This window comes from Euwallacea similis, chromosome 7 (assembly GCF_039881205.1).
Source record: "Euwallacea similis isolate ESF13 chromosome 7, ESF131.1, whole genome shotgun sequence".
NCBI classification, from domain to species: Eukaryota; Metazoa; Arthropoda; class Insecta; order Coleoptera; family Curculionidae; genus Euwallacea; species Euwallacea similis.
The window spans coordinates 3,176,350-3,190,231 of NC_089615.1; the positions used below are offsets into that span (position 1 = coordinate 3,176,350).

Sequence of the window (13,882 nt, forward strand, 5' to 3'; positions counted from 1 at the left end):
GAAAACTCGTTGGTTTGAACGCAGAGTTTTGAATGTGCTTAAATTTGGAGTTTTTGGAATGGGTGCTTTAGGGCTAAGAGGTTTAAACTCTAGGAAAAAATATCAAAAACTGTAAAAGAATCTTGTCTTTCTTTAGTGTATATATGAATCCATTTTTAATACAATTTTTTCATACGTGTGATCTTTCACCTCAACACTTTTTCCCAAGTTTCACATATATTCTGGAATTTCCCATCGTTGAACTCATTTAGCACTCAGCCATGGTTATAATAATAACTCGTAACGAATATTAACTCTATCAAACGGCAAAACTTCGTCCGACCGACAACTCAAAATAAGCATCGCGCAATATTTTTTTGTGTTCCCAAGGGTCAAGAGAGTTGTTTCCCTTCGAACTCCAACTGTCTTTCTTGCCCTAATTGAATTTTCGTTACGTTATCGAGTGCCTCGCAGTCCTAACTTCTGTTATTTCGGAGTTCGCTTCAAAAGAATTATTTTTAACTTAAATCTGAGAAGTTACTGATCTTTTTAGCTTTATGAAATCAAATAATGTAATATATTGAAAATTGGTGTGGACCACTTTCACATGAAAATGCGTTTTATAGTAAGTCAAAATATGACAATTTTGTATTTCTTGTAAACAGTAACCTCTTTTATATTTTACTCCCTCTCTCTCTTTCACATTTTCTCATAATTTAGCTTCATTCAGAAATTCTATGTCTAGAGAATCTCATCCCATATATCGATCCATTAACCATCACCATTTACATTAAAGTGCTGCTCACAATTTCACCTGAAAATGCGTTATGCGATAAACCAAAAAAAGAGAATTTGACATTTCTTGTAAACAATTAACTCTTTCAGATTTCAATCTCTCTTTCAATTTTCTCATAATTTAAATTCTCCCAGAAATTTTATGTCTAACAAACCTCCCATACATCGACACATTGACCATTACTATTTATGTATATCCAGGTTCTCTTCACAATTTCATCATCAAATCAAAAACCTTGACATCGCAATTTACATTCAGGCCCTCCTCACAATTTCATATTATTTAAATGTACGTCATTCACTGTCGTATCTTGAGCATGGAAATCACGTTTAGGTGTAAAATCAATTTCCATTCCAACTAATTGCCATCCGAAAACAAAGCAGTTACGCGACGTGGAACCAAATGGGTGGAGTAAAGTTCACATTTCACTCAAACGCATAACAAACATGAAGGCGGAGTATTGTTTTATTCATTCCCTTGTTAACCGTCGCTCAAGTTTGAATTGAAAGTTATTATATGTTTATAATGAAGCCAATTTGGAATGTGATATTATTTCTATGAGATTTATTGGGGTTTGGATGAGATATTGTGCTAATAAGTGTTTTGTATTTAATAGCAATAGTGAAGTTATGTTTGTATGTTGTCATTAGCTAGTTAAACAATAGTTACCAATACCTCTTGTGCAGGTGTTCCTGGCTGGATATATTCAGCGTGGTAACGTCACATCTCAGAGTAAACATTATAACGTTGATTCAATATGCTGATTAGGCATATTAAGAAAAAGGTTCCGAACTGAGGTTCGTTTTTGAGTAATTGATTAAGATTAAGACTAACGCTGAGAGGACGACGTGGCCTATAGCCCACGGAATGTTAATAGAGAATGAAGTTTTCTCTTAAAATGTTACATACTCGCAGTTTTATTTTTTTTTGTCTATGATTACCCAGAGTAATTAACAATAAGATTAAGTATTTTGATTTGGAATGAGTCCCGTTTGTGTTATCATACAGTTAAGTGTCACAGACTCAGTATCCTTACTCCCTATTTTCGTTACACCTTTACTATATTTCGTTTTCGTTTACTACACCTTGGAGCAATCCATAGTTTCATTCCTTCTTCGTCCACTGATTTTTTTTTCTAAATTTAGGGGCAGTGACAACATTTTTTTTCGTCACACAAAAGAAGTTTTCTCTTTTTTCCTTTTGTCAAGTTCATACATTTTAAACGTGACAAAATAAGCCCTGAAACTATATACTGTGCCTCAATAATAACAGTAGAGGGAAGCTACTGAAGTTGATAGGGTTTATTTTGCCCCAGGAAATGACTGGATAAAGGGGGTGAAATAGGGATGAAAAGGAAATTATGTGAATGCAGTTTCTTTTTGCTTCTGAAAGCTGGAAATCGTTAAAAGACTCGATTTTTATATTTCGGTTATGACCATTAGTATCCCTTTTTTGGATTATATATCATTCATAAGCCATAATTCTAGATTCTAGTTTTATGATCTTTAAAAGGAAGTATTTTAGATTTGAAATTCAAAGCATATAAATTATTTTTCATTATATGGTGAAAGAATGATGAAAAATCGCAGTATCAGATCTTTTTTCTGAAATTTGCATGTTTCGATAGAAACAAAATATAAATTTAAAAAAGGACTCAAGTGGTCATTTTATACTGGATCGGCATTTTTCGTTATTCCAAGCTTTAAATAAATTACGCATACTTCAAAATATATGAATATTCTGGATATGAAAATTCACTGATTCTTTCTCTGGCAACTGATATTCTATATTCACAACATTTCTGTCCAATAGGAAAAAATAAAAAATAAAGGAAGTAATAAAGCTATCAAGAACCAAAGTTATTGAAGTTTGGAATGATAAATAGGGTGGCCCCAATTCGCTTTGAGTGTGAATGGATGTAATCGATCAATCTGCGAATATACTTATAATGTTGGCTGGATAGAAATGAAAGAAAAACTATGGTACAATTGAGGTATCCAGTATGAATATAAAATTTATATTGTTTCATTGAACTTAGAAACGGCACCTCAAAAATTGCGGAAATTTTCTCGAAAAATGTCCCAATGAGGGTAAGTACCAATTTTTTACAAATTCTCAAAATTCAAACCCCTGGAGCAATCGCCTTAAAAAAATAGTTTTAATTAATTGTCTCTATAAGTTTTCCAGACATATAGGAATAGATCTGCCACACCTCTTTTGGTTTCTAAGATATACGGTTAAGTAAAATGAAAGTCGCTAAAAATGGGTCCTTTAGGCTCCAGGACCTCAATTAAGGCATCTAAGAACAATTTACAGGGTGGTTACTTTTACAATGCTCACCATTGGGATATTTGAAACAGTAAAAGTTACAGATCGGTTAAATTAAGGAAAAGTTGCACATTTTAATGCTTATTATGGAACCATTTCGAATTTGGATTTATCTTATAGTTCCTGAAATATCCGGAAAAAACTGAAAAAATACTATTCAAATAAAAATTCTACCGAGAAAACTACACATCCGATTTTGATGAAACTTGGGATACTAACATTTCTTGTTACGGTGTTTCACATGACACAGACAAACCTTTTCTGCTTCTTCTAGATTTTGCACACTAATAATCAACTTTTCATTTTTTTACGTATTTTACTTGGGTCTAAACACGAATTGCATCATGATTGCAAATAGGAGGACATTTAAAACATTTTTTGTAGTTTTAAATTTGTTTTGTAATAAATAAAATAAAGCAGTTAAGAATTTTGTGTACTGAGTTGCTTTTACAGAGGAAAATAGAAAAATGTAATTTTCGAAGCATGGTGTAAAATTCGAATATGGCGTCCATAAAAAAACGAAAAGTTGATTATTAGTGTGCACAATCTAGGAGGTAGATAAAAGGTCTGTCAATGTCATGTAAAGCGCCATAACAAGAAAAGTCAGAATCCCAAATTTGATCAAAATCAAATGGGTAGTTTTTCCCGGTAGAATTTTTTTCAATTTGTTTACGGATATTTCAGATAATCATCTGTCATAAATCATAACAGATAAATCCAAAATCGAAATGGCTCCATAATGAGCATCAAAACGCGCAATTTTTTCCTAATTTAACCGACCCTGTAACTCTTACCGTTTAGGATATCCCAATGGTGAGCATTATAAAAGTGCCCACCTTATATAGGATCTATACCACTTAATTAAACTGGCAAACGAAACCTGAAAAACGTCAAAATTTTCTTGAATTTATCTATATGGGTTTCGTAATATTGATCTTTAGTATGGACTCAATCTTTCATACATTGCTGTCACTTAAAGGAAAATAAGATTCCTTCAGCAATAAAATGTGTGGCAAAATCCAACTTTATGTGTCACAAAAGTGAGGCTTCTGTTTGTCATCCAAGGCGAACGATGATGTAATGATAAATCTCCGAGACGTGTACCTCAATAAATTTTCACTTCAGACGCGATTTAGCCCAGTCCGCGTTCCCGTAATTCCGTAATGGAAGAATGATTTTTGAAACAAGAAACGACGAAATACAAACGGTCCATTGATTTTCCTGAAGGCCATATTTTTTAAAATAAACTTTACTTTTCGATGATGCAACAAACTCTTTTAAAGCAAGTTATATAAATGGGACACTTGGCATTGAAGCGTAGCACAGTTATATACCAAAGTCGTTAAAAGAGTTTCCTAATTAAGATTTATCACATACCCGACTGAGAATACATAAATCGAGCAAAAGATTTTGTTGGATGATGTATTTGGTGGGAAAAGAGAAAAATTATTCCATTCTTCTTTTTCATTTGATAAATTGGCCACTATTGGGATTTAGAGCTTTGTGCACTTTTATTCCTCTACATGGTGTTCAAAGACGCGGTATCATGTAAAAGCTTCGTTAAAGGTAATTTGATTGCAACGTTTCCTGAAAGTTTTGCAACTACAATTTAGTGTGTTAGTAGAACAAATCGTTCGAGCGCCTGCATAACCTGAGATGGGAAACACGAAACACAGCGCAAACTTCGGAAACGTTTGCTTTCAGTGCACTATGCATTAAACATCTTGAGAGTTTACCAATAATTGGAAATGCACGAACATGTTTTAAGATATTAGGCTATGCCGGAAGTGTTACCTCCGAAGTATTAAAGACAACTTGCGTACTGAGTGTTTTTATACCACCCAGCCATAACAATTTCTATGATAACCGACTGAATCTTATGGGAATATCAAAGGACCAGCACACAAATGATAGTTTTGAAAACAATTTACCTTGTCAAACAACACTTTATAGAAGTAACACAAACAGTAACAATCAAACGAAAAATTAGTGCAATTGAATGCAAGGGTTGCACGTATAATCGCACTAGAGGGTGCCGATTGTATCCTTCTTTACATGTGTGTCCACAGATGACACAAATAACGAAACTTTCACCTTGTTTATAGTCGTCTCAAATTTAGGCATAAAGAGATGAAGTCAGAAAGAGCATTCTTAGAATGTGCTAAGTAAGTTGCAAAAAATCAAAACTACCTTTGCGTAACTATCCAACGATATAGAAGGAACCAGGGTATCAGGGATAAAATCGGGCACTGAAGTACACAGTGTGTATAACTTCGGTTAGCTCCTGTCATATGATTTCTTCTCTTCACTTATGTTAACATGTCCATGCCACTATAAGGTGAAAAACAAATTTACTTAATACGATTTTATTTATGCACTTAATTGTAGCGAAAAGCTTTATAAACGCCTAGTTTTTCCTTCGTTTTTGACTCTACAGAGACTAAAATTTACCATAGATAAATGTATAAATTATAAAAAATTTAGTAAGGGAGAGCTGGCGATAAGTTGATATGTTAAAGTCAACAAAGCTTGTGTGGATTCACAACATGAAATAAAAAGTTGGACTTTCCATTAAAAAGTAATTTAACGTCACATCTGCATTTTCATTTCGTTTCTTCTTTAAAAGATGCGCATATTAAAATAAAGGGACACCTGCCTGAACATATTTTGCAAAAATCAGCGCCCGCATTATAAACGAATTTCTTCTATACTTTTGCCGCACACTATACAGGGTGTCCTACCGGGAACCGCCATTAGACGTTTTGGTAAAAATATGAATAATAAAGTTACGAAAATTTAGTAATTTAGTAAGACTCTTGGGGCGACCTCATTTAAAATATTTTCAATGACGTCACACTTCCGGTTATACCGGAAATCGATACTTGCTTACTTATTTAAAAGAGAACACCCTATATATTATAAATATTTAACATTCGACCTTCTGGCAGTCGACCACTAACCCTGATGGTTGTAGAATAATAACCTCCATTGAATGTGACCCGAGAAGCAGAAAGATTATACACCAAATTTCATTGCAATCCATATAGCCGTTTTCGACGTAGTTTATTTATGAATGGCTTAAGTCAGATTCAAACAGCTGTCAGTATACTGACCAATAATAAAACCCTCTCGTCAATAATGAAACGTGCATGCTTACCGTAACCAAAATATCCTCAAATTGACCTCAAATTTCCACTGAAAATTATCGTGTTCGTGAAATCGAAATAGTGTTTTTTGCAATCCTGCTTTAGAATAAATCGAGAAATAATTGATGTAACCCCGTTTCTACAATACGATTACATGGTATTCACGTACAAGATATAGATTATTTATTTTTGGAAGAGAGGCGTGGATTCTACTTGTCAATAAATTTGATAAATTTAAGCAATTCGTCCAAAAATTGGAGGCCAAATTACGTTTTATCTATTAGCGTTCGTTAGGTATAAGCTTTTGTAGGGAGACGAGCAATTTCGAAACGCTGGATTTGATTTATGCGTTTTTAATGCTGATTGGCTGCAGGACTCCATTTTCCAATAATCTGATTTCACATCGTATCGTATCTGGAAGGAAAGACCAGTCACGTTATCAGAGTGACCAAAAAACAGGTTTTTTAATCGACTAAAAAGATCTTTGAACCTTCTAATTTCTTAATGGCTCTTAGCAAGGAGAAGCCTGCCCATGACCGTTCATAACGTATAATACCAACAATTCTTCAAATTTTTTGCTGCAATGCTTTCAATTAATCTGCTGTAGAAATTTCATTTCATTCACAACAAGTCATTCGCATTGCTATTATTTAGTGACCTTAAATTCTATAGTCTCCTACGAGAGACTTAGAGAAGCCTGAACTTACGAGGATACTCAAAGTTTCCAAACTCTCGGGGGCCCATTTATTTATAAATCTCTACTACGTATTTACAAGAGGTCACGTATTTGTTTATACCTTACTGAGCAGGGACGATCAAAATCGATATTCCCGTAATAAATAATCCCCTTGTAGTGTGCACGCGAATTTGGTCAGATTAGGAGGCAGATTTCCACCAAATACCAACCATACATGAGGTATAAGCTCCTTGAGATTCAAAGTCTTAGCGTTGGAAGAAACTCCTGAACAATATTTTATTAGAACAATTTGTTTCTGAGTATAACGAGCAGGATACAAATGCAAAATACGACCCTAAGCATTTATTCGGCATAAATATGTATTTAAATTTTAATATTTGTTTTGCTATTCGCTTTGCGTTCACCGTCATATTGATAAATGAATAGGGGACCAACGTTAAGGGTAATTGACGAAAGAAAATCACCCTTAAATGGACTCACTCGTTTTAGTATGGGCCGGACGAGGCTCAGGTTAAAGACCATTCATCATCACTTTAACGATATATGACTAGACAATATGTATATACGAAGCTAGGCCATCTTCAAGTTCACAGGGCAATAAGTTAACGGTCCATCAGAATAAAACTTTAAATTTAAGGCATCAGGCCTTCCAGGTTCCACCAATAAATCTTAGATCCTCTAATAAATCTTATTGTAGGTATAGTCACTAAAGCTGAAGGGAATCCGAGAAATTTATTATTGTTCCATTGATTTCAGACATTGATTAGCGATCTCAGATTGTAGGGGTATTTTAGTTTCGATTAAGATAAACTTTCAAGAGCCTAGATTTATGGAGATAACATTGGCGCAGATCAGATAATTGCTGTCGTTTTATCCTGAAATTTAAATTAAAAAACTGCACTCAGCAAGAATACTAAGTTACCAAACGTCTGGGGGCCTAATTGATTGAAAGCTTACCTGGCCGGATTAACTCTGTCAATAGAAACCCATATAAGCATATTACTTCGCATGCTTTTAGCTGAGCTAGCAAATTCTGAAATAATGAAGCTTCTGCATATATTATAAGGTCTAAGTTCTTATCCCTTAATTTCCGTTTCAATCTTCATTAGTTGATAAGCTCGTCACACACTGAATAACAAATTATACTTTAATGAGCTTAATCAGAAAATAATGTACTATTTCCTCATTTTTCTTTTGAGCTGTAATCAATTTGGTAAGGTTGTACTCCTGCAATTGTAATAAGTAGGTACTTATAGTTCAATTATGTGGAACGCGGCTTTAATTTTGAGTCTCGAGAGAGGCTCAAACTTCTAGTCGAGACGATTTTTCTTTCGAAAAATAATGACAAGAACAAAAAACACTATCCTCTCCTTACAGCGGACACATTTTGAATAGTTTCTTCGAAACTTGTCCAACGCTCTGGTGGTCTCCCAATTATCCCATGCATATTTTAAGCTTTGATATTCCCGTATAACAGTCTCGTACAACCTACAATGTTAATTTTAAAACAACTAGAGGCAATGCGGAGGCGTAAACACAACAAAAGCGGCGGTTTATTTACCATTCAAAAGGTTTATTAGGTTGCTCCTGGCATTTTAATGATCCAATTCAATATGACACGGCTTTGTCACGCAATCCGGTAATTTGTCTTTAGTTTTTTGTTCATCCTCTATAGTATTTGAATGTTCATACGGCCGGCTTTATAATGACAAGACTAAATTGGAACTATTAACGGTTGAAGAAAGAAATAGATCAATGCAATCCATTCTAATGGATATTGCGATATTTCAATATGGTAGCAGAACCACTTACAAGACGTTTTTGATAAGTTTCTGAATAAATTAAACTTTTATGATATCGTTATATCGAAAAGACGCAGTGTACAAATTTGGGCATCACACAAATTTTCAAATGGCCATTACCATTTCTAATGCCAGACATAGATGTAAAATCAAATTTTAAGATTTTTTATATAGGGTTTAGGAGTTGGAAAAAAAAACAATGTTCATTTATATAAAAATTTCACATAACTTGAACGCGACTTTCAAAATAGGGATATTCTATGTTAATCAATTGATTCTAGAATTCGATCTCATATTCGTTTCTACACTACGGTACTTATTATGGCTGGCCATAAACTTGCCTTTAAACATACCATTTCGGCAAATCAAAAATTTTCTAACGCACGGGCTGCGTGCATCACCCTCTATACTTTTTTTATATAGCGAATTATATAATTTGGCTCTAGATATGTAGGCTTAGTACCAGACGGTTTTATTTCCCCACATAGTGGGGACCGACTAGCTCTTTCCCTCTCCTCATCTTGGATCCTCTCTGAAAACCGCCGCAAACTGTTCTTTGGGAGGTGGTGGTGTGTACATAAGTCCCTTACTCCTGCATTTCTATTTCTTTCTACTTCTGCCTCCTTTCAAATTCGGACTTTTTCCTGATAATCCTCACTGTCATGCTACACGCGCCATTTCAATTCTCTATCAATCTTAGCACGAGGTCCGTCATGTTCTCCGTTGTGACGCCCTCGCCCGCCGTTCCACCGCTGTTCCTCGTTTAGCTGCGAAGTTTTCACAACAGAAGACGGTATGACGGGCATCGTCTTTCTCCTTACAGAACCAGCACTTATCGGTTATTTTCTTTCTCATTCTGTGCAGATACGCATCAAAGTATCACAGTTCGTTATCGTTTGCGTGAGGAAGTAATTGGTCTCTCCCCACTTGCTGTTTTCCCTTACGACTGTGTCTTTAATGAACATCATTGTCCTTCCCTCGTTTCTGCTCCACCTTTCTTGCCACTATGCATACCTACTCCAAAATTATTAAACCCAGAAGATACGCATAAGATGATCATTTATACTCCATTTTGTAGCAATTTAAAGAAAGAAAGGTCAATTTTATGCACCCTGGGATAACCCCCAAATTTCACGAGCAATTTGCATAATCGTCTGGAAGAATGTGCCTATATGTAGAGCAATTTGAGAGCGACATAACGAAATGCGGAACACCTTACTATTTTTTATGTTTAGGGAAAAGCAAATTAAGTCCCCGGTTTTTGCATTTCGAAATATAACTTAGATCTTTTTTCAATTTGGAGTTTAGTTTAAATGGCGGATTATGGCAACTTACGTGGCAAATACGAAAAATGCTAATTTTTTACTAGCGACTAAAGAAGATTCTGTTTGGTTCAATGTTTTTTGTATGTGGTCTAAAAACCATGACTCTAATTAACTTTGACAAGAGCATAATTAAAAAAATAAGAGCACCCCATTGGTTAGTTTTTTTGATTAAAATGGAAATAGATAAAGTTGCTACTACTTTGATCCGCAATGTGTTTTTTCATCGCGTAACATAAGGTTTTACGTATTAATTTTTAACCCCACGTTGACTGATGAAATTCCTCTATTAGCTGTACCATTCTATGCCTCAAGCTACTTTCAAAGGCTCTTTACATTCATCAAATTAAAAATTAATTCAATTAAACCCACTAATCAAATTCTTCTTTCCAGGTATGTCATATCAACTCTCTGCGGTATCGAAACTTGCTATAGTCCACCATGGGTGGTAACTTTGGTATTTTGGGTGGGTTACTTCAACTCGGCTCTGAACCCCTTGATCTATGCGTACTTCAATCGGGAATTCAGGGTGGCCTTCAAGAAAACCCTTCAAAGCTGCTGCCAAATGATGTCCAAAGTGCTCTGTTGGAGGTGGAGGAAACAGCGAGACGCGCCCATTTCGTATAGCAACGCTTCTAGTGAGGTGCCTGGGAACTATATTAGTCGAGATCATAATATCCCGAGGTGTAGCTATAATATTTCTGAGGGAGAGATTGTGAACCTGCAGAGTGAGGCTATAATATAAATGGGAGGCGTATTGGTGAGATAATTCGTTGAAGGTTAAATAGTCAAGAAAAATACCTAATAATATTATGAGTCAACTACTTCAGAACCAGTAGATCCAAATTCCATTATTTTTAATATTTGAGTTTAACTTTGAGGTGCAGATTTATATCTGAAGTTATTGTTGAACTAGTAAAAAGAAAATACAGCATTGGAACAATAGAATCACAATTTGACTTCATTATAGAATATTTATTTCCAGGCCAAATTATAAATGTGCTGCTAACTTAAACATCAAGTTAGCTTACATAGGAACGAAGAATGTAGCCTTTAGGTGAGCTGTATTTCAAAGATTTTACGAAATTAGCTTGCACTTAAAGTTAACAACACATTAATAATTTTGACTTTCAGAAGTCGGTTAGTTAGCAGTTAGCTAACAGCAAATACCTTTCATTTCCTTGGCTGCCGTCTAAAGATGTTTAAGTTTGTTGTTATCGAGATTGGAGAAAGCTAATTTGCTACCGAATATTTTGCTCAAAACCAACTGAACCAAACATCACTTGGCTATAAAGGAACAAGAAATACATAAAAAGAAATCATAATCAAATGACGAGTTTTTTATTGATTTGCGAATTTTTAGCATTTGCCAAGAATACACAGGGTTTTAAAAGCCAACATTAAGTAAAAGGATGATCAAATCTCAAAGAAAGTGGTAATCGATTCAGTAGAGATTTATAAAGGTTATTCTGCTATTTGATGTTCGAAACATTTTAAAGACTTCAATAAGGTTGAAATATCGTCAGCTCAATATCCATTTATGCCACTTCAAAACACATTCTCATTGTACGAATGCGCATCATAATATTTGAAAAAGCATATTGTTAGTATCACTTAAGGAGGATGTATTGTTACATGATTCACAAAATTTATATAACAGTACCTACTTAACTAGTCTTCTTTGCTTGTAGTTCAAAGGTCAAAGGGAGTAAGCCAAATTCAAGTTTTAACTCGAAAAAATGAACGACCTGACTCTTCTAATAAGTTTGCATTTGGGAAAATAGATGACGAAAAAAGTAATAAATTATGTAGAAAGAACGCCAAAACCAACAGGGATGAGTACCTGTACATTAAGTAAGGATTAAAAAAAACTTCGATCTAAATATCTACTATAACTGAAACTAAATTGAGCATGGGTCTGAGTGTAGTAGAAAAGAGGTAAACAATAAAGAAAAATGGTTTGAATAAAAAGGAAAAATAATTAAACACTAGCACAGAAATGTAAAAAGTTTGGCAAATTAAAGGAGAACAAATCATCCACTAAAACAAATTATGACTCAACTCAAAGACAAAGGGTAGGTAAATGTAAAAAGTCTTAATAGGGTCCAAACACCATGCTCTCAATTTTCTCTTCCCATCTCAAAATATACTCTAATTATACGAAAAGCACTTCAGAAAAAAATTGCCTGCAAAGATGTTAAAACTTCAGTTAAGCCTGCTCTTTAACTTTAAACACAACCCCTTTTGGCATGCTTATTAATAAAAAGTTGCTTTTCAACAGTAAACATCTAAACTCTGTTCACTAAAGCAACAAAATCCACTTATTCTACTTCTGTAAATGAAACCTCGACACGAAACTTAAAATTACCACTCTATTGCCAGCATCGCATCATCACCTCGAAATTAAATTATATTATTCCACTTGACTCTTGAACTTTCTCACAAATATTTTAGGGAATTAAAGCCTTTTTTTATTAAGCATCTAACCCAACTTGCTACGAGAACATGCCTGGAATTACCGCAGAGAAGAAAGAGCGAGCGAACCGGAGGAATATAGAGCGGAAATTTTTCAAAACACGTTTTTAATTGGTTAACCAAGTTTCACGATGTAAGGTTAAATTAAATACGTGAGCGGAAAAAATTTATAATCCGAAATGTCCCGCCGCTTTTAGCGGTTTAATGTCAGATCCATGGAAAGTGCACTGTGGTTTTAAGGTTTTTAGGCGGATTTTATTTCCAGCTTGAAAAATGAGGCCAGAAAATAGACCAGAAGGAACCTTACTAGAAAATTAGAATTATAAAACTTAAATGGCCTGCGTTGTTTTTGATTTATTAGCAGAACCAAAAGTAATTTCCATCAAAAACTGGCAATCAAGCCATCTATAATTCAAAAATTTATAGTGCCATTATAAGACTATTATTACAGGACAAAATTGGACCATTTTAGAACGATATTGCCGTTTTAATGGCGCTAATATATTTAATGCTTTTCCACTGAAAAAAATCCAACTAAAAATGTTATTTTTCTATTTTTCAAGTTTCAGATATAGAGACTTAATCGTAATAGCGTTTTCAGTGTCGAGCGCAAATTGGACTCTCAAAGTAGCGGCACGAATACGAATTTGCTTTGTGGATTAAGTTCGTTAGACTAATAGAGTAGCTCAGCTCGGTCAAGAATTAGATCCTGATAAATAGCTGATAGGCTTGTTAGGGTTAATAAATGCAAGTAATTAATACTGTTAACTCTTTAACGGGCGACATGACGGTATTTCAATATAGGGAGGCGAATATGCAAAATGACTATATTAGATTGGAAAATTAAGTTGTTGGAATGTGTAGTTGAAAAAGATCGAAATGAAATATTATTATCAAGGAAGTCACAAAAATGGGACATCTATCATTAGATTCGTAACACTTAGGCGTTCAGATTGCTTTAAAATCAAATTTCAACATGAACATATCGGGAATCGTAAGAGACAGAGATGCAATTAAATGAAAAGTTGCCTTTTTCAGTGGCGTTAGTTAAACTTACTTTTTTCAAATACCGACCTGAAATTTGTAGTAAATATTTCGAAAGTGCTCTTAATTCCTGAAAGATTAATGTATCATTTGCAATTTGCTTTATATTTATTTTAACTTATGTTTTATTTTATTTTGTAACTCTTACCGTTACCGAGATAGCAATACTGAACGCAGCTAAAAAAGGCATCTCGTATATTAAAACTGAGAGTATTTCAAAAATTTTCAGTTATTATAATAAAACGCTTCAGGTACTTGCCTGAATGTGTAAAAGATCTGTTCAATCAGGAATT

At 34.3% G+C, this 13,882-nt stretch overlaps 1 protein-coding gene across 1 annotated transcript in view; it reads left to right on the forward strand.

Annotated features, from left to right (window-relative positions):
- The window catches only part of LOC136409968 (octopamine receptor beta-1R-like), a 63,914-nt gene extending 53,074 nt beyond the window's left edge, over nucleotides 1–10,840 (forward strand). The window contains exon 4 of the mRNA XM_066391855.1: nucleotides 10,464–10,840. Coding sequence (XP_066247952.1) covers nucleotides 10,464–10,815 — 352 coding nt within the window. The 3' untranslated portion in view covers nucleotides 10,816–10,840. The remainder of the gene's footprint in view (nucleotides 1–10,463) is intronic.
- The last annotated feature ends 3,042 nt before the right edge of the window (nucleotides 10,841–13,882 follow it).